Source organism: Rhinichthys klamathensis, unplaced genomic scaffold (genome assembly GCF_029890125.1).
Source record: "Rhinichthys klamathensis goyatoka isolate OS25496 unplaced genomic scaffold, OSU_Roscu_1.1 h1tg000136l_1, whole genome shotgun sequence".
NCBI lineage: Eukaryota > Metazoa > Chordata > Actinopteri > Cypriniformes > Leuciscidae > Rhinichthys > Rhinichthys klamathensis.
In genome coordinates, this window is record NW_026606671.1 from 1,494,203 (window position 1) to 1,515,961 (window position 21,759).

The following is a 21,759-nucleotide window of genomic DNA, read 5'->3' on the forward strand; positions in this document are numbered from 1 at the left end:
ACCAACTTGAAATTAAATGTAATTACCAATCAATCTTAAATAAATAGCTAATTTAGCTTGGATTGTGTTGATTCATAAAACTAATATGTATAAGCGGTGTCAGGCGAATTTGTCACTCCCACCCATTTGGAAAACTATATTTTAACATGTTTTCTCTTTATGAGATTTTAGGTCAGACAGCGGCGGCCTTGCCATCGTCAATCTACTGCGACAGTAAAATTAAAAGTCTGGGGTCGCACATTCTATGCGTCATTTGTTATGTGGTCAATAATGGCGGCGGAAGGCACAGAAGACCCGAGCAACAACGGGGAACTCACAAACCCTCCAGGTTTCCCTTTAAAAGTTAATTAATAAAATACTGAGTTTGTAAGCATGTATGAATGGTTTGTCGTATTAATTTCTTAAATGCTTTAATGCATTAGTTACACGAGCACGTCTTCAATATAGCTAGCGAGCTAACTAACCAGTGATTTATTGATTCGAACTTGAGTATGTTGATACTGTAATAGTTGATTGACACACTAATGCCAAGTTTAATACGATTATTAAATTGCAGACTAACATTTATAAATGAATAATTAATATTCTAAAGCACATGTCGTCAACGAAATATGTAAGAAAGAAAACTAAAACAAATGGTCCTATAGCAAGATAGCTAACGTTAAATCCATAATCTATTACAGTTTTAGCTGCTGCCACATAAGTTGACTTCGATATGACCCAAGTACACTGCGATGTATTTAATCAAACACATTGGTTTCAGTGACAGAGCTTTATGAGCCTGAGGTTGCAGACCTTCCTAAACCAGATGTTGAGGAGTCAGTGAAGAGCGGTGCTGATGGAGGAGACACAGGCTTCTCAACGGCATCCTACACAGCAGAAGGAGAAGAGGAGGAGGAGGGAGAGATGCCGACAGACTTTGAGAGACTTTGGAATCTTACCAGCAACAATCCTCAAGATTTTAACAGCTGGACTGACCTTCTGCAGTATTGTGAACAAGAGGTGAATGGGTTGAAAACAGATGACATTACTTTGTTTTGGGTTCGACACCAAAATGTTATTTGGTTTTATGTTTTTCATTTCATTATTTATTGCAGGGCCACATAAGAGCTTCCCGTCAAGCCCTGAATGCATTTCTGGTCAGGTATCCACTGTGCTATGGTTACTGGAAAAAGTTTGTGGATCTTGAGAGACGGGCCGGACACAACGATAAGGCTGAAGAAGTAAGAACAGGCATAGATTGACAGTTCAGTCATTGTATGAGAATACAAAAGAACACAAACAATCTCAAAACAAAAAAATCCTCTGTCATGGTTGTCGTTTCATTATATTAACTGTTCTGATTGGTCTGCAATTTTGCAATATTCAAAAATGGTTTGTACATAATATTGCAGCGGAGATGTAAAGCTCTATTTGGTTCCTGTGACAGGTGTGTGAACGAGGTTTGAAGGCCATTCCTCTCAGTGTTGATCTCTGGATCCACTACATCAACCTGCTGCTGGGAACGCTCAACATGAACCTGCCAGATTCAACATGGCGCATCCGCAGGTATGAATGAGAAGAAACTCTAACCTTGCAGCATTTTTTCCCTCAGGATGCAGTTGCAGCATCCATTTTTATTCTACAATATTGTTAGACCCTGTTTGTTACTAGATCTCTTTGTCCTTCCAGAAATGTCAGATTTTGATATCAGGATGGTGATATCAGTTGGAGGATATCAAACATGTTTAATATTTTGAGATTAATTTAGAACACACTTTTTTTTCTTTTTCTTTTTTGCCATGCATCTCGTATCAACGAGTTTCTGAGAGAATGTGTTGTGTTTGGAATGACTTAAAAGTCTGATAGTATGTGGTCCTCCTCAGTCATTTAGTGTATGATGCCCAGTTTTACTCTGTTACCAGTCACAAAGTCAGGAAGTGTATGATGACTTGTGTTTGAAAATGTGTAGTATATTCCAGCCTTTAGTTAAAGCTTAAAGTCAGCATAAAATGGAAATGGTGAATATCTCTTATTCCCTGTTGTAACGTATATCTGAGAGAAATTGCTTATCTTGACTTAATTTTGTCCATCGGGGATTGTTGGATCGTTATTGTTTGCTATTGCTGCGATCTTATGTGAGTGATTGGTTTGAGGGCCCACATCATCAGAGAAGAGATGTCGTTGCGAGGGGTAGGAGGCGTTAATATTTTTGATTAAAGATTATGAGGGCACATAAATTGAAAACAATTATGTGCATGGATAAGTCATTTATATAATAAACACTGCAGTATGCCATAAAAATACTTCATAATGACTTTAAATATTTTTCTTTACAGCAATAAAACATCCCAAGAAACAATATAACATGAAAAGTAAAGTCTTGTCCTCTCCTCAGTGTGTTTGAGGAGGCAGTTGCAGCCGCTGGCTGGGACTTCAATTCAGACAGGCTGTGGGATCTGTTCGCCGAGTGGGAGAAGGAGCAGGCCAACCTGAAGTCCATGACCAATGTCTATGACCGCGTATTGAGGGTCCCCACACAGCTCTACAACACGCATTATGAAAAGTATGCTATGCTCGTAGACCATGTGTTATTTGTCTTAACAATTTTTTTCCTCGCACAACTCCTCAGATTTGAGGCACACAATCCACATACCACAAACACACACGCATGGATTTGTGAGAATTTGTTACCATTTCTTCTCACGCTCATATTCTGTGATCTCTTTCCCCCTTTATATTTAGATGCAGCTGAATGCATCAACAAAAGCCTAATTGGTAAACTGTCAAACACCTGCAGTTAAACACAAATCCAGATCACCAAAATATCACAAAAATTCTTTTGCTTTCAGAGTCCATAAAAATCACGATGACTTATGTTACACAAGGCTGATGTTCTCTGAATTTCTGTCTCTTCTCTCAGACTGAAAACTCACCTAACCTCCCACCTGCCTCAGGATATCCTGTCTCCTGAGGAGTACAGTAAGGTGAGGACTGAGTACAAACAGAGCCAGATTCAAGCCAAAAAAGAGAGATCTGATATCACTGCAGATGAAGAGGAGAGACCGCCAGGGGAGGAAGAGCCTGCAGACAACGACTCGGTAACCCACTTTCCATCTCCACTAGAAGGTTTTCTTTTGATCTGAGACTGGAGATTATCGTTTTAATCTTTAATGTTTTTATGCAGGAAGAAGCCGTGCAGAAGATGCAGGAGCTCCTGTTGGTCAGCAGAGAGGAAATGTACCAACAAAATGAAGCAGAAGTCAGGAAGAGATGGAACTATGAGGAATCTGTAAGTCCCTGAACAGTTTCTCATAAAGATGCTTTACAGTTAACAAAGAAGTTAATATTTTTATTCAGCAAGGATGCATTCAATTGATCAAACGTGACAGTCAAGACATTTGCATTCTTAAATCAAAGAATCCTTTAAAAAAAAAGAAGAAATTCAACATTGCACATAAGAAATTTTTCTTGAGCAACAAATCAGTATATTAGAATGATTTCTGAAGGATAATGTGACACTGAAGATTCATGATGCTTAAAATTCAGCTTTTCCATCACATGAATAAATTACATTTGAAAAAATATTTCAATAGAAAAGTTATTTTTAAGTTAGCAATAAGGTACGAGTAGCCGTGCTGTATTGTGTTGAAGGGCGTTGTCACGGCTGAAGGGCGTCGTTAGGCACGACACAAAACGTTTCTTCAATAAAACTTATTGTAACAAACTTGAGAACATTTTCATTGAATAAAATGCGAAATGAGCCTGCCACGAGTTCTCGATTACCCTCTTTCCCTCAACGTCCAAAATGTTACTGCACAGCACGTCAAACCACACTTTGTTTACGATCCCTTCAGGTGTGTTTAATGGTGCTGAAATCCTTAGCAGAAATCGTTGTGTGATGCTCCGTTTTATCACGGCCCTCTCTTCTCAGTGTCTTCACAACTCCAGCAAAAACTCAAAGGTGGATCATTCAGATATCTGTTCAGACCGACATGTAACGCTTCATAACTGCTGATGCCATATTTTTCACCTTTGGATCTTCTGATGGTTCCGTAGAAGTCACTGAGCATTTCGTTGAGTTCAGTCATGCGCATTTGTTTAAAATCAATGCTGTGACCCTTTTCATCAAACCAGTCACCAAAGCATTTCACTGTCACTTGGGTTTGCTGCACGGTATTTTTGTCAACACGACTCGAGTTTTCTCAAATGTATCAGTGTTATTTTTCAGCACTGGAGCATGACAGTTCATTTTATCAGAAGTCTCTTCAAATAGTTTCTCAAACCACTTATCTATTATCATACTGCCTAATAGATCAAAATGTACTTTAAACATGTATGTCTTCATAAGGGTTGTTGCTATGGGTGTTGATGCGCAGTGATACACAGAACCGTTGGGTTAAGCTATTGGCCAATCAGCATCAAGGACTGGAATTAACGATTTTATGAATTGTAATAATATTTCACAATATCACTGTTTTTACTGTATGTTTGATCAAAGAAATGCAGCCTTAGTGAGCATAAGAGACTTCTATCAAAAACTTTTGAACTGTGTATGAAGTTTTTCTGTCAATTCACCTTCCTGTTCCTCTCCCTTTTTTCCAGATTAAAAGGCCTTATTTCCATGTGAAGCCTCTAGATAGAGCCCAGTTGAAAGCCTGGCAGAGCTATCTGGACTGGGAGATAGCAGAAGCTGAAACAGCGGCAATGACCGCTGAAGGGACGGCTGTGGAAGGTCATGAAGATTCAAAACAAGAGTGTGTAGCTGGGCACGAGAGAGTACTGATTCTGTTTGAGCGCTGTCTCATTGCTTGTGCACTCTATGAGGAATTCTGGGATAAAGTAAGTGGAAAGGAGATCAAACAACCTATTCCTATATTCAATGTCATAATTATCTGCTTTATTATTTTGCCATATTTGTTTGACTCGTTGTTGCATTTTGTAATCTATTCGTGTGCGTTACAGTATGTGCATTACCTGGAACCACGCGGCCTGGAGGAGGTGCGTAATGTGTACCGCAGAGCTTGTGAAATCCATCTTCCGTACAAACACAGCATCCACCTTCAGTGGGCCTCATTTGAGGAAAAACATGGTGAGAAAGTCAGTTTAGCATAGAAAATACACTAACCTAAAATATAAAACATTTTAATACTTTTTAATTGAAATATGGATTTTTTTATTTTTTTATTTCTTGTCTTCAGCTACTGCATAATCTGTATTTTACATTCTGTCACTTCATTTCTCTTCACTCCCATAGGTAATATTTCAGAGGCACGGCGTATTCTAGAATCCCTTGAGATAACAGTGCCTGGTTTGGCTGCGGTGCGTCTGAGGAGGGTAGGTCTGGAGCGGAGAGCAGCGCGTTTAGATGTGGCAGAGTCACTCCTGAAGGAGACGGTGGACCAGAGTAAAGACAACCCCACACTCCATGCCTTCTGCTCCATCAAACTGGCTCGCTTCCTTCACAAGCTGTGCAAGAACCCTGCCAGGGCCCGCGCTGTTCTACAGGAAGCCATAGAGCTGAGTCCGGTAAAACACGAGCATTTGACTTTTTAATTTACATACAGTACTTTTCAAAAGTTTGGGTTTAGTAAGATTTTGTTTTCTTTTGTTTTTGGGGAAAAAAAAGAATACTTTTATTCATCAAGGACACAATACATTTATCATAAGTGACAGTAAATAGATTTAAGGTTTCAAAAGATTTTTATTTCAAATAAATGCTGTTCTTTTGAACTTTCTATTCATCACAGAATAATTAAAATAGTGTCATATTTCCATTAAAATATTAAGCAGAAAAACTGTTTTTAACATTGATAATAATAAGAAATGTATCTTGAGCAGCGAATCAGCAGATGAGAATGATTTCTGAAGGATCATGTGACACTGAAGACTAGAGTGATGATGCTGAGAAAATTCAGGTTTGCATCACAGAAATAAATTACATGTTAAATTATATTCAAATAGATAATGGTTCTTATAAATTGCACTAATATTACACAATAATATTACACAATATTACTGTTTATACTGTATTTTTAGATCAAATAAATGCCGCCTTGGTGAGCATAAGAGACTTCTTTCATAAAATCTTAACGCTCCCAAACTTTTGAACAGTGGTGAATTTCACACTATATCTTACTGTCACATGGAAGAGCTTGGTTTACCCCTTACAAAGCTTATTCTTGAGAATGATCACAATACCAATATTTCAATCATTTAAATCTTCTGGCATTTGGCTCCTCAGGATAATGGCAGATTGTACCAGAACCTTCTGGAACTGGAGATGTCAGGTGACTTGCGGGCTAATGGAGGTGTTATTCAGCAGTGTGTGGCCAAAGCGCTTGCTGCTCCTCTCTCCCCAAAGACCAAAATCCTTTTCTCCCAACGTGGCCTGCAGTTTGCTGAGGACTTTGGGACCACAGTACAGAGGTCAGAATTAATTCGGACCATTGAAGAAGTTGCTTCAGCACAAGTGATATACAGTACTGTGCAAAAGTCTTATGCACATTAGTATTTTCACCCCAATGGTTTTAAGCCAGTTATTTATTTCTTTTGCTGTAGTGTGTCAGTAGGAAATATCAGATAAACAGGTAGGTTAGGTCAGGGTTTCTTCATGTTATCACAGACTCGGTGATGGTGAGATCAGATCTCTGTGAGGAGCGTACTGGGTTTTGTTAGACTCCTTGAGCATACAAAAATCTCACTGGATTATTACAATTAATGGCAAAAGGAAGGTTTGGAAATGTAAACTGATTTTTCCTACTGATACAAAAGATATCAAAAGTATAATTTATTTAGGTGAAAATACTAATGTGCCTAAGACTTTTGCACAGTACTGTATTTATTCTGCACATACAGTATATATGTGACCCTGAACCACAAAACCACCAGTCATATGGGTCAATTTTCTTAAATTGAGATGTATACATCATCTGAAAGATTATTAAATAAGCTTCCATTGATGTATGGTCTGTTAGGATAGGATAATGTTTGGCCGAGATACAACTATTTGAAAATCTGGAATCTGAGGGTTAAAAAAAAATCGAAACATTGAGAAAATCGCCTTTAAAGTTGTCCATTTATGTTTGCGATTGTGCTGCATTCACTCACAAAAATAATTTGTTTTATATATTTACGGTAGGAAATTTACAAAATATCTTCATGGAACATGATCTTTACTTAATATCCTAATGATTTTTGGCATGAAAGAAAAATATTGGCTATTGCCACAAATATACCCGTGCGACATGTGACTGGTTTCCAGGGTCACGTATTACTTTTTTATTTACTCAGTAGATTAATTCTACTTTTTCTTTTGTGGATTCTGCATTAATGGGTTTACTTAAATGTTACTTAGACGTTTTGTTTGTATGTTATCAGTGTGTTGAGCATGTATGAGGAGCACCAGAAGCTGCTACAGGAACACAATGCAAAGAGAGAAGCAGAGAATAGGTGACCTCCATATACAAACCCAGAGATCTCCTTTCAACATTTAGTTGTGTGTAAGACTTTTTAATGTGCTTCTGTGTATTCCTCAAGCGATAATGATGATCCAGAAAAGATGAGCAAAATGGATGATGGATCTTCCTTGACGATGCCTCCACAGACTGCTCCACTCACGATGCCTCATGCTCCTATGACGACACCACCTCCCTCTATGATGGGCGGAGACATGAGTGGATCGTATGGAAGCTATGGCAGCTGGTATCAGGTAAAGAATTGAATTTGCACACAAATGTCGTATTGTTAAAGCACTGCATTTACCCAGTAGGAGGCAACTAGAGCTTTCAAAGATTAAACTTTGGTGCATTGGTGATTTAAACTGTGTTTTGTATACAAATATTGTCCCTGTGTCTCAGCAGCAGTATGGAGGGTATGGCAGCTACCAAAACCCATGGAACCAATATAATCAGTACTACCCTCCCAGCTAAATCTCTTCAGAGACAGCGGTCTGGGGTGCTGCTTCATGTGATCCACTCACACATACTCAATCCCCCAAAGGCTGCAGCAGTGCGTAACTTGAGCCAGTGTCAAAAGAGTGAGGGATAAAATGTACAAACATATTATTGTGTTTTTAAGGACTGTTACACTCTCTATACTATGTTACACTTTTATACTATGTGCCACCTTGCAACTTAAAATTCATTTGTATATATATATATATATTGTGGTTCATACTTGGTTTTGAAGTAATTTATCTGTGAATTAAGTTACATTTACTGACTCGCTAAAATGTATTGTGAACATTTTTCCATTGACCATTTTGTACCAAGTTCTTTTAAAATTCAGTTTATTCTGTGCAGTCACTCTCTTATAATTTTAATAAAATATAATCTACATAAAACAATTTTTAAATTATATGTTTGTAATGAAGTTTTAAATTAATTGACTTGCAACAGCAACTGTTGAAGGGAAAGTTTTTGTTGTTTTTTTCATTTACAAGTGTTTCTTAATTCTTCACATCAGTGGTTTTCAACCTGGGGCCCGGGGCCCAATAAGGGACCTCAGAAAACTTCTAAATAGTTATTAAAATAGTTTGCATTAAAATATTAATAATATACATTTTAAATTTTTTTTTTAAACCCAATCAAGAGGTAAACTGAAATCATATCTCTCCTCCCTCCCCCTCAATAACTTTTTATTGAAGAACATGCATTTCTATATAGCATAGTTTTGTTAATATTATATCTAGAGCCTTGAGAACTCCTCCTTTACATAGTCCCTGATAAAGCTCTTATTTACAAATTTTACCTTCACTTCCAAACCCATCATAAAATTCAAATCATACAACTAAGAGTTAAATGAATTTTATTGTTAAAAATGTCATTTTCCCATGTCGTGAAACAAAGGTAACAACCACCTTCTCAATGTTCATCACTGTGAGAACACACTTGGCCCTTTATTTAGCGGTATCGGCAGGTTTACATTTGATGAAATTACTGTTCAACTCATTGCATTGTATATTTGGCGCTTTGTTGAGTGAAATCATTGCAGTATAAGTCCACTGATACATAGTCTCCATCCGCTTGATCTTGCATTGATATCTGGAAGAACAGCTTGTTTCTAGAATCGTTTCACTTCATTTCTTGGTGACAACAAGGACGGCAGAAGGCACCAGACCTGTCAAGTAAAACGAAAGCTCCATAAATGACTGATGTTGAGAACAAAGTCTGAAGTTGATTCCTCGGAGACAAAGAACTGTGATCAACATCATTAATCAACATCAACCTAATATATAAGTGTTCTTACCCAGCTCACGCAGGGGTTTTTCCATGTCTAGATCTGTGTACACGCGTCTAGGATATGGGGTGATGAGGTTGAAATCCTCTCCGTTTGCCCCATTCATCTGAACATAGACTCTCACAGCAGCCAGAGGTTCCTGAGCCTTAAAGACAGTACTCAAGGTGGTTCCATCTAGAAGACGCACCTAATGACCAAAGGGAGTAGTTTCAATTTTGTGATATATTCGAGGAATCATTCAGGCACGTAAAAACATATTTGAAAATAATTTCCATCTGCTCAATTAAACTGAAGTCAACATCCTCGTACGTGTTGAGGCAGTACCTGTATCCGACAGTCATCGTAGTCTTTCTTAGCAGGAGGAGCCCCTTGGTTCTCAGGTGGACACTGTGGTGGGGCTTCAGAGGGGGGAGATGACAAACCCGTGCTTGATGAACCGCCTCCAAACTGCCAAGAAACAGGTTTTTGTAATTTATTATTTCTATACTTGATATATATTGTACTAGGCATGAGAGAAATATTAATATTAGTCTATCCTGAGCAAAGTAAAACCATTGTAAGTAAATTAATACCTTTCGTGCCCTCTCCTCTCTGTCTCGTGCAATCTTGTCTTTAACCCGCTGCCTGACAAAAGGATCACAGGTTATTACTTTCATTTAAAGCAGTGGTTCTCAACGTATGGAGCCCCTAAAGGGACCTTTGCAAAACTAAAAAGTATACAGACTTTAGCGGAAAAACATTTGCGTGTGGACAGGATTTTTTTTTGCATGCTCACACATTACAATTTCCAGTTTACGTATACTATAACCAATTTCCTTTGTGCGTCACTGCCATTTTACTATGAAGAAAATGAGAGTATGGATGTGCATGATCAATTTGCTCAAAATTTTACTTTCATTAGGGCAGTATACCTCTAATATCACTGCCTTATTGTCCTATTTGCCAAGTTCGCCTAATGTACGTATTAACGCATCCTCTGTGGCGGCCGTGAAATGGGATGATGGTGCAATACGGCTGTGGGCATTGGGCTGATAAGAGTGCTCAAAAAAAGCCAAAACAACTAAAAATCTATATATTTCTTGTTTACATATTTATTTAAAAAACATTTCTATAAATAAACTATTATTATTAAAAGCATCACTTTTTTAATTATGATTTCTAGACTTGAAAAAGTAATGTAAATTAATCAAATCTTAAAACAGCATGGGCATACCATAAATATTTAGATGTGCCAAGCTCTAAATGGGGGAAAAAATCATTATCCCTTAATCCTTATCCAGTAGATCGCAAAATACTGGAAAAGTCATGGGGCCTTTGAATATTGTTGTGGACAATGGGGCTTTGGAATCAAATCGATTGAGAACCACTGAATTAAAGTTAATACTTTACAACAACGGGCACTGTATCCAGGCTCGTCTTACTTGGCAAGCTTGTCCTCCATCTTCTCCTTCCTGCGCATGTCTGCCAGCTTCTTCATTTCGTCGTCCTGAAGCTTTTGTTTAACCTGCAGCAGCTCTTGGCCGTGTTTCCTTCTCTGCTTTTCTCTATCTACCTCCTCCTGTCGCTCTCTCTCTCTCCTCTCCTCCTGCCTCGCCTTCATCAAGTCCTCCAGGCTGGAAGAAAAGCAATACTTTTTGTCAGCTTTTAAATGTAAGCTTTTTTACATTCATACATTTTAAGGTCAGCTGTACAAAGCACAAACCGTTTTACTTGTTCCTTCTTTTCTTCCTCTGTCATAGGTTGCTTGGAATCTCCCTCTTCGTCTATAACTTCAATAGCTGTTTTTTGTTTTGGTTAAAGTCAAAAGTGAAAGAGAAAGTAACATTTTGTGATGTGTGACCACAATGATTTCATGAAATTGAGAGCGAGGAGCATTAGGAGAACATACATTCAGAGGTTTCTGTAGGAGACTGGATCTGTTCTTCTGTTGAGCTAAGAGTATTCCCAGCAGGTGGAACATACGGCTCATCTATATCTGGATCATTCTCATGCTCCATTAACCTGTACAGTTACAGAATTGTAAATGCAACTTTCAAAAACATATTTTTTATTTATTGTTATTAATGATATACTTTAATAAATTGCAATTAAATCACACCTTCTCTATACAATGAAAATGCTTACTGGCTATCAGATTGCATTGCAGTTTATTTTAATAAATGCATTTAAAAAATAATAACACAATCATGAAAATTGTGTTGTTTTTTTTCCTTCGGTCATACCTAATCTCACCTAGGGCATCAAAAATCATGACCGGATAAGCTTGTTACATATGGCAAAATGTGTCCATGATGACTCACCAGTCCATTGCTCTCTCAATGCCCTGGTTTCCAGTATGTGCTACTGCCCTCTCCCTACAAAACAATCACTGGGTGAGTGCAAAATACTGGATTAGGGTGTAAACATACCTGTAAAAACATCACTTACGCTCTGTTTCTGTCGAAGCCCATTTCCAGCAAACTGTCTAAGGTAGTGCACTCAGCCATTGTGCTGAAAATAAGTGTATTATAGCATTATAACAATAAACATCATAGTATTTTTAAAGTTCACAAATAAAGAGAAAATAAATATAAAACCCTTCTTGCTTGCTCAAAAGCTTTCATAGAATTGAGGGGGGTTTAAGGACGATTTCTTTACTCTCTACAGAAAAAGCTTAAAATATTTTATAGATGTACAATTTAAAATACAAAAAAAGTGATACATTTGGGTATGGACTCGTTACACCAGCTCGAAACAATGAGATTATCTAATTCTATTTTTATGACTGTCACATGATCATATCCTCACTACATAACAATCATATCTGACCGTTACAGTGTGATTATAATATTTATACTGATAAATACATGATCATATTCAGCTAGCTGGCAGGCTAACAGTGATCAGCCTCCAGCAACAGCTAATTATTTTTTGCCTTGCTAATATCTTCTAGAAAGCTGTTCATAGTTTTCTTTATTAAGTAATAGAACTTCAGTATATCAGGTACGATATTTTTACTTAATCTCATCATTAATTAGCCCTGTACATCGTTCAACAGCTACTTACATTTGTTATCAGCACTGGGACGCTTCCACACACTACGGAATCCCGCGACGGCCAATTCGCGAAAATGCGCCTTTCTCTGACCTGTGTAGAATACTACCAGCTACTACCCATAGACTGCGCTACTACCACATGATTAGGGTAGAATCTGAATAAAAAGCAAACAAAATAAAACCAATTATTCCGATTTTTATAAAATTGTTTTAGTTAGTAGTATAGATATATATTATACATTATATTATATATATATATAGTGTGTGTGTGTGTGTGTGTGTGTGTGTGTGTGTGTGTGTGTGTGTGTGTGTGTGTGTGTGTGTGTGTGTGTGTGTGTGTGTGTGTGTGTGTGTGTGTGTGTGTGTGTGTGTGTGTGTGTGTGTGTGTGTGTGTGTGTGTGTGTGTGTGTGTGTGTGTGTTAGTGATTATATTTGAAATCAGTGATGTTTTCTGAAAATGTAAATATGCAACAAGTTTTCTGTGATAGGTTTCGGGAGGGTTATAGTCTGGTAGGAACCTGCACCCGAAAGATATATTTTTTTAACCTAGTTTTTTGTAATCCTTAAGGTGTCTAGAAAAGGAATTTTGATGTTCCCCACGCCAATTATTGTCCCATATGTGATTTTTTGTATCATCTTTTGTGTCCGTGCTTGATTTTCGACTGCGGAAAATGAAAACTTTAAATCTACATAGAATCTGAACAATACATCCTACAGACACAATCTACCCCATTTTCCCTTCGTCTTTGCATGAGGAATTGATAGATATGAGGATTGTCATGATTAGATGATGTATAGTGCATACAAACTCAAATAAACACCAAAAAATGTAAAAAAAAAAAAATGGTAACATTGGACCACTGGAACTCCTCCCCTATGGACCCCATTGATATATGTTTTCTAACTTTTGTATTTTTACAGTCTTTAAGATGTCTAAGAAGCAAATGTTGATGATCCCCACCTGAAATATTGTGACATGTATGTCTTTTCTGGCTATATTGGCTGCCCCCCTGGATATCCAAAAAAGCAAAAAAGAACATTTACATAGGCAGTCTGTTTTTTCTCCTTTAGTTTTTGATTTGATAGATCTCTTTCATTTTCCATAACTGGCTATATAAATTGTTGTTGAGCACATTACTGCTTGTTTCCAACGTCAATTGTTGCACATTAAAAATATAACGTAGATATTTTAAATAAATAATACATTTTAAGATACAATGTGTTCAAAAATATACATTAATTAAAAATCACATCGTGTAATCAGGATTCACTGGTAGTGTGAGGTTTATTTAACATACATTTTTAAACTAACTACACATACATAGCCTACATGATGCACCAACACACAATTAGAAAGATCTTTCTTGAAGAGCATGTAGCATTATGGAAGCCCACATTAACTGGCAGATATTGGTCTCTCAAGTTTTCTGTTAAGTTAAATGTTGCTATGGCTTTTTCAGCTATTAAACTCTCAGAAGTGTTGAGGTTAACCCATTTCTTGGCACACTGAACAAAAGATGCCCAACTCATTTGAGAAAATGAGGTTATTGGGCTTTTTGCCTTAGAAGCAACATGTATACAGCAGTTCATATTGTCGCCAACCTGCTGTCAATCACATCCCGCTTTGTTGTTATGCGGTGTATGTAAATAAATTAGGTGATAAAAGAGGTCTTCTGACGGTAAGTGCACAATGTATAGTAGACTACCATGGCTGCTGCACATCAGATGTCATTTAATGCTGTACTTGATGTCATTCAAGATCAAGTGATAAGACAGAGCAAGATTGTGCGGCTTGCATCACTGCGTCTTATCTACACCCAAGAGTTGGAGAGAAATGGCTTCCCCAATCCCGAGTACAGAAGTGAGAAACTGAAGAGAAAACTTGAGAAGCATGAGGGGATTGGCATTTCTATGGTCACAGCAGATTTGAAGGGTTGTATCACCCATAGCTTGATATTCAGTGCTAGCTTATCCATCTCAGATGCAGTGAGAAATGCATATGAGATGGGGAGCACGGACAAGTATGAAGATGTGGCCCTTCTTCTTCGTGGTACAATCAAGAAGACATACAGAGAGTCAAATTCTCTTCCTTGGCCTCCCAAAGCTGATGATCTGGTCATGTCCTTGGATGACCTCCTCCCATCTAATCTCATGAGGTTCCTGACCCTCATGATTTCTGGTGATGCTGACTTGGAGAAGAGTGAGAAGACAAGACGCCTTGTGCTGTCTATAAGTCAGGTATGACAACTCTCCACTTTGGTATATTTTTCAATATTGCATATGTTTTATTTTGTGTACACTGTAGTTGCTTCAACGCTAATTGCTTTCTTTAGTATTTCAGGACATCTGCCGTGCTGTGACAAAGGGAGAGTGGAAGTTGCCTAAGCATATCCTCCTCTGTACCACTATACGTCACCTTTATCGCAGTAAACTACTGACTACTATTCTTAGTAGGCTAGGTCACTGTGAAACTTACGACTTTGGCTTGGAACTTGAGACCGCTCTAACCAAGGCCCTCAATGAGGTTTCCATCTCTCTCGGTCCTCAAATTATTACTGGTGAGGGAAACTATGCGTTTCATCTCGAGTGGGACAATTTGAACAAAATAACGACAAACATTGTGGGAAGCAGTGGATCAAAGCAACTTCTGCAACAAGTCAGTGAAGCCATGGAACGACTTTTACTTCAGAGATTCATTGAAGAGGAGAATGTGGAGATCACCAATCCCAAAGCCCTCTTTGACCTAGTCCAGACCTTTATGACTGAGTACTCTGTAAAAGGTTGGTTGATTGGGGTGAAGTAATCGATAGTAGATCTTCGAGGGGGCTTGTAACCAGTGGCTGATACAAAGCCAGCAAACCCTGCAACAAGTTGCTTTGATCCACTGCTTCCCACCACTCGGACAATTAGCCAGACACGATACTCTTGGATGCAGTTTGAGTAGACTTTGTTGTTTGCTGTGGGCAGAGTAAAAACTGCTCCCTCAGGAAATTTGGGGCCGACTCGGCTACAGATATGGACGGTGTTTAGGGTCTCAGGTATGTCTACCTTAAGAGAGCGTGTCTTGTTCCGCTCGTAGAGTGGGAGCATTCGTGGAATTTCCAGAGAGCTGGGGGCATTAAATCCAGGTTTCACCTCCTGTATCATGATCCCACCAGTCCAGTTCACCACATTTGAGCCATGAATGTTTGTCGTTATTTTGTTCAGATTGTCCCACTCGAGATGAAACGCATAGTTTCCCTCACCAGTAATAATTTGAGGACCGAGAGAGATGGAAACCTCATTGAGGGCCTTGGTTAGAGCGGTCTCAAGTCCCAAGCCAAAGTCGTAAGTTTCACAGTGACCTAGCCTACTAAGAATAGTAGTCAGTAGTTTACTGCGATAAAGGTGACGTATAGTACAGAGGAGGATATGCTTAGGCAACTTCCACTCTCCCTTTGTCACAGCACGGCAGATGTCCTGAAATACTAAAGAAAGCAATTAGCATTGAAGTGTTCAAGCAACTACAGTGTACACAAAATAAAACATATGCAATATTAAAAAATATACCAAAGTGGAGAGTTGTCATACCTGACTTATAGACAGCACAAGGCGTCTTGTCTTCTCACTCTTCTCCAAGTCAGCATCACCAGAAATCATGAGGGTCAGGAGGAACCTCATGAGATTAGATGGGAGGAGGTCATCCAAGGACATGACCAGATCATCAGCTTTGGGAGGCCAAGGAAGAGAATTTGACTCTCTGTATGTCTTCTTGATTGTACCACGAAGAAGAAGGGCCACATCTTCATACTTGTCCGTGCTCCCCATCTCATATGCATTTCTCACTGCATCTGAGATGGATAAGCTAGCACTGAATATCAAGCTATGGGTGATACAACCCTTCAAATCTGCTGTGACCATAGAAATGCCAATCCCTCTCATGCTTCTCAAGTTTTCTCTTCAGTTTCTCACTTCTGTACTCGGGATTGGGGAAGCCATTTCTCTCCAACTCTTGGGTGTAGATAAGACGCAGTGATGCAAGCCGCACAATCTTGCTCTGTCTTATCACTTGATCTTGAATGACATCAAGTACAGCATTAAATGACATCTGATGTGCAGCAGCCATGGTAGTCTACTCTGTTTCACTGACAGGGTTGGTAGCAAGGGCTTTACCTCGAGATGTGATGTGGTTTGCATATTTCAGGTTGAATGACTTGCGACATGACTGATGGGAATTTGCTTCTCTCGCAAAAAGGCCCTCACCTTGCACCATGCGATGTAGACGGTGAAGTCCAAGTTCATAGGCTTGAGGCGTAATCTGTTTCCATGTAGGCTCCTTCAATGCTCCGTCCTTAGCCTTATATACTGGGAACTTGATGCATCGTTCGGTCTTTCCCAATACTTTTACTTCCAGCTTTCCACAGAAGATACACTCTGGGGGGAACAGCTGCTTAGCTGAGGAGGACCCACATTTACGTGGTGAGCGTGATGTTGAAGCTTGCTAAGGATGTCACAGTAGGTCTTTCCTGTAAGCGTCCCTGGTTCTTTGTAAACTTTTGGTAGCAGGCTCGATGATAGCCAGTTGTTTCTAAATTGGCACCTACAAGACTCTGGAATGAGATTACAGACATGATCCATGTGAAACTGCAAATCAAGAGCTTCTTGGAGACGTCTATCACAAATGCTGTGTAGCAGAGCCAGCTTGTCAGTAGTGGTGTGATATCTGCATGCTCAAAGCCATGTACATGTAAAATACAATTTTCAGGACCATGGTCTTTTGATTTGACACCATCATCTCTCTTGGATTTCTTTGTAGCAAGATTGAACTCTTCAGACTCACTATCATTTTCTTCCTTGGGTTTCCTTGACTTAGACTTTGACTTGGGCAAGATTAGCAATGATCACCAACTAGCCAATTAGCTATTATAGTATAAAAGTGTTGACTTTCTTTTTCCCTAATGTCTTCAAGGCAGCTTCAAACTTGGTAGAGGAGTATATTTTTCAGACTCACCATCGATATCTCCCTTCTCTTTTTTGAGGATGATTAGCATGCACATTTGTAGGACTACTAAATCGTAGAGTCAGAAAACGTAAAAAAATCACCCGTCTCCTTGATAACCTGTCACATCTCCCTGACCACCAGCGTAGTTGATATTGTAACGTTGCTCTCTTGATAACGAAATCCTGCTATTAAAATAGGCTTTATATGCTTTTTGTCTACACAAACTATACTATACATTGTGCACTTACCGTCAGAAGACCTCTTTTATCACCTAATTTTTTTACATACACCGCATAACAACAAAGCGGGATGTGATTGACAGCAGGTTGGCGACAATATGAACTGCTGTATACATGTTGCTTCTAAGGCAAAAAGCCCAATAACCTTATTTTCTCAAATGAGTTGGGCATCTTTTGTTCAGTGTGCCAAGAAATGGGTTAACCTCAACACTTCTGAGAGTTTAATAGCTGAAAAAGCCATAGCAACATTTAACTTAACAGAAACCTTGAGAGACCAATATCTGCCAGTTAATGTGGGCTTCCATAATGCTACATGCTCTTCAAGAAAGATCTTTCTAATTGTGTGTTGGTGCATCATGTTGGCTATGTATGTGTAGGTAGTTTAAAAATGTATGTTAAATAAACCTCACACTACCAGTGAATCCTGATTACACGATGTGATTTTTAATTAATGTATATTTTTTAACCCCTTAAGTGTCACCGGCCCACCGGTGGGCCCAAATCCATTACATTTTTAAAACAGTAATATCCTATACTAAACCTAAACTAATCTTGACAAACTATATATCATTTGAAAGCTTACAATCTCTAGTTTCCATATTTGGCGATTGATTTTCAAAATAAATTACAGAGGAGCCCTAATTTATCAATTTGCAACGAGAATATTTTCATTCTCCTAAGGCGTGTTTAGACCTTTATTTTGAAACAGTGATGAACATAAAAAAATGAAAGAAGGGTAGAAACCTCAGTTTGTTTTCATGCCAAGAGTTCAAAAGATAGCATCCATTCAATTATTTTAGAAAAAAATGTCTGATATTTTTTTTTAAATATAAAGAAAAAAATTATAGATTCACCATTTGTGGCAGGCTCATTCGTGTTCTTTTTATGTGTTCCTTAGAGGTTGAATTCATATCAAAACCTGCCAAACTTATCATATTACTTCTGAATAGGATCTCTACTTCATAAATTGTATGCAAATTGTGGAAATAATGGTTCAGATCACTCAAAACACATATGGAAATGGAGGCGCCCTTATATGGGCAGTAATGGAGTCTGGTTGTCATCTAGTGAAAAAGTTTGGTACTGCGCCCAAACAAAATCTTACTGAAAGCTCATTTTTTGAGATATCAACCTAAAATTTGAAACACAACTTTTCAGCATTTTCATGTATATTCAAAAAAAGGGGGGTGACACTTACACATTGTATCTTAAAATGTATTATTTATTTAAAATATCTACGTTATATTTTTAATGTGCAACAATTGACGTTGGAAACAAGCAGTAATGTGCTCAACAACAATTTATACAGCCAGTTATGGAAAATGGAAGAGATCTATCAAATCAAAAACTAAAGGAGAAAAAACAGACTGCCTATGTAAATGTTCTTTTTTGCTTTTTTGGATATCCAGGGGGGCAGCCAATATAGCCAGAAAAGACATACATGTCACAATATTTCAGGTGGGGATCATCAACATTTGCTTCTTAGACATCTTAAAGACTGTAAAAATACAAAAGTTAGAAAACATATATCAATGGGGTCCATAGGGGAGGAGTTCCAGTGGTCCAATGTTACCATTTTTTTTACATTTTGTGGTGTTTATTTGAGTTTGTATGCACTATACATAATCTAATCATGACAATCCTCATATCTATCAATTCCTCATGCAAAGACGAAGAGAAAATGGGGTAGATTGTGTCTGTAGGATGTATTGTTCAGATTCTATGTAGATTTAAAGTTTTCATTTTCCGCAGCCGAAAATCAAGCACGGACACAAAAGATGATACAAAAAAATCACATATGGGACAATAATTGGCGTGGGGAACATCAAAATTCCTTTTCTAGACACCTTAAGGATTACAAAAAACTAGGTTAAAAAAATATATCTTTCGGGTGCAGGTGAACCCCCCCTTCCTACCCTACTAACTTGAAAAAAAAAAAAAAACCTATGTGTGGGCTACGTGCGTGTGTGTGCACGCAGTTTTCAACGCGTCAAAAAAAAAAAAAAAAAAAAAAAAAAAAATCTTCTCTTAACTGGTGCAACCATGTGATCATAATTCGGTTTCCTTCATCCCTTACGAGACGTACATATTTGGCATTAACCATCTTTTAAAATGGCATGTTTAAACAGGTTTCGTAAGCACGCTGCTGTTAAGAAGAATATGGTTTTATTTCTAAAAGAAGTAGAGGTGAAGCATGGGATAATAATATATTTACATCCAGCATCGGTTCAAATAAAACCATCTAACCAGTATTCTTGTCTCATGACTGTTTAACTTCCCTAACATTACAATTATGTTTAGACATAATCAAAATACTTTAAACAACAGTCTGTTTTCATTTTAAGGACAATATAAGCACCATTTGCACAATGTAGGCCTATATGCCATCCAAAGTGTCCAATGTCCGTTTGCAAGGTGTTTAAGGTGAAGATATGATGTTACAGGTGGATGTGCAAACAGTGCAGTATGGGACGGGCCTCAGCTTGTTACTTATTGGATGAATGTATAATAACTAATCTGCCAACAACGTCCTCTCTGACATTCTTCTTCTGAATTACAGAAGTTCACACATGCTCCTCTATTTTCCTCTATCTATTTTTTCTTTCTTTCCCTTTCGCCCTTTTTCCAGTCATTTGTGTGTTTAAATAGATCAAAACACTTCTTCAACCATAATTTCCACCTTCTGATACAAAGGAGAACAGAAAAGGTGAGTTATATTTAACAATTTATTATTAGTAGGCCTACTTTTTTTTGTGATTATGGAAAGTCTTGTTTACAGGCCTATGCAGTTTTGCTTTTGGGAAGGATTTGTATTACCAAATGACAGAGTAAAGATCTCTAATGTAGTCAACAAAGAATATGTTGTATTACACAAACAACAGATAGAGAAGTTTTCAACAAATTTGTTTAATTATGACTTTGACTTTATAACTTTCAGAAGGGTCAAGGTGTAAAGTTCAATATGTCAAAGTCTCTTTTATAAGAAAGAGATCAGCAAATGAATGGTTAACAGTGCAAATTGACAGTTTATATAAATACAGATTTTACAAGTTAAATATCAATACTAATATCATATTCAAACCCTGCAGTTTCTCTGTCCTTCAAATCAAACGACTATCTTCAAAATGGCATAATGCAATTTCTAGTTGTGACAAGAAGGGTGTTCTAACTGTTGATCTCTTATCTTTATTAACAGAATAAAATTGGTTGGACGTTGGACAAGCATAGGACGTGTTAAGAGCTGTTCCTGGTGCTCACTGGGTGTAACAGCCACTCCATGTGGAAAACTATTGAAGTGCCAGTGGAGAAGCTGTTACCTGCAGAGAGTCACATGTGACGGAAGCCGGAAGTGCTGCATGTGAATCCTTTACCCCCTCCATGCCTTATCCTGCACATTGAACTAAGTTATCATCTACATTATTATAATGTATCAATTATAATGCATTTGTATACATTTACAAATATGTGACATGGTAATGTCATTATCAATGGTAATACAAGAACATGGTTTGTAAAATGCATTTAGAAATAAATAGATATATGTGTTATTTAAAGGTGCTCTAAGCGATGTCATGTGTTTTTTAGGCCAAAACATTTTTTGTCACATACAGCAAACATCTCCTCACTATCCGCTGGCTGCCTGTCCCCTGAACACACTGTAAAGAAACGCGATCTCTGTAGACAGCCCATGCTTCACAAACAGCACCAAAAACAAACTGCAGCGACCCGCTCCCCAAAACATAACAAACTGTTCCAGCCAATGACCGACAAGAAGGGTTTGGGGGTGTGGTTTGGGGGGTTAGTGTGCGGATGAGGAGGAGGGAGGGTAGCTAGCCTCCGTTTTGTTTGACAATAGTTCGAACGTCAACAAGAAGTGACGTCACCCAGGATCGCTTAGAGAACCTTTAACAATAAAATACAATAAAGTATTAATGTGAGTTCTGTCAGTTGTAGTATTCTACTAATATTTATTCTACTAATAGGAAATATTCTAGGCTACTACATCCGGTTGTGCTGTGAAACTGGCAGCAGAAGAATTTTTGCTGAGTTCAGAACTGCATACTAGTATACTCGTCTCATACTACTTTTTACCATATCTTTCTATGACAGAAATTGTAAAAGTATGCTGATGTTTAGAGTGTAATTGCCACTTGTGTCCACAAGGGTCCACTGTTATCTAAGTAGGCAAATACTTTGTCGGGTTTATTTTTTAGTGACGTTATGAAATTCTGAATTATTATTATTTATTTATTTTGTCTTAATGGATATGTCTAGGTGGTGTAAA

General features: G+C 38.0%; 2 protein-coding genes and 1 long non-coding RNA gene across 5 annotated transcripts; 2 read left to right on the forward strand and 1 right to left on the reverse strand.

The window, feature by feature from the left end:
* Window positions 1-744: 744 nt before the first annotated feature.
* Window positions 745-8,254, forward strand: si:ch211-114c17.1 (pre-mRNA-processing factor 39; the record flags this gene model as incomplete). The annotated part of the gene is made up of 13 exons (XM_056257299.1): window positions 745-1,002; window positions 1,098-1,223; window positions 1,430-1,548; window positions 2,378-2,545; window positions 2,903-3,080; window positions 3,167-3,271; window positions 4,585-4,821; window positions 4,945-5,071; window positions 5,237-5,508; window positions 6,224-6,408; window positions 7,360-7,431; window positions 7,519-7,690; window positions 7,839-8,254. Coding segments are annotated over 13 exons (2,091 nt in total), but the record flags the coding sequence as incomplete, so codon positions are not given.
* A 595-nt stretch (window positions 8,255-8,849) lies between these two features.
* ubxn1 (UBX domain protein 1) lies at window positions 8,850-12,351 on the reverse strand. Of its 3 annotated transcripts, none has more exons than XM_056257302.1 (10): window positions 12,265-12,351; window positions 11,647-11,709; window positions 11,520-11,573; window positions 11,108-11,220; window positions 10,922-10,997; window positions 10,641-10,832; window positions 9,792-9,843; window positions 9,544-9,666; window positions 9,229-9,406; window positions 8,850-9,099 (listed from the first exon to the last, which is right to left on the reverse strand). In XM_056257302.1, the coding sequence occupies exons 2-10, from the start codon at window positions 11,703-11,705 to the stop codon at window positions 9,059-9,061; spliced, it is 888 nt and encodes a 295-aa protein (XP_056113277.1). In that variant the 5' UTR covers window positions 11,706-11,709; window positions 12,265-12,351; the 3' UTR covers window positions 8,850-9,058. The 3 variants fall into 3 exon arrangements, with proteins under 3 accessions (XP_056113277.1, XP_056113276.1, XP_056113275.1); XM_056257301.1 differs by lacking the exon at window positions 12,265-12,351 and adding an exon at window positions 12,066-12,088 and having other exon boundaries at window positions 10,922-10,988; XM_056257300.1 differs by lacking the exon at window positions 12,265-12,351 and adding an exon at window positions 12,066-12,088.
* Window positions 12,352-20,037: 7,686 nt separating this feature from the next.
* On the forward strand, window positions 20,038-21,424 carry LOC130089725 (uncharacterized). The gene is made up of 3 exons (XR_008807598.1): window positions 20,038-20,181; window positions 20,671-21,018; window positions 21,375-21,424. It is a non-coding gene; the product is annotated as an uncharacterized LOC130089725 (long non-coding RNA).
* The last annotated feature ends 335 nt before the right edge of the window (window positions 21,425-21,759 follow it).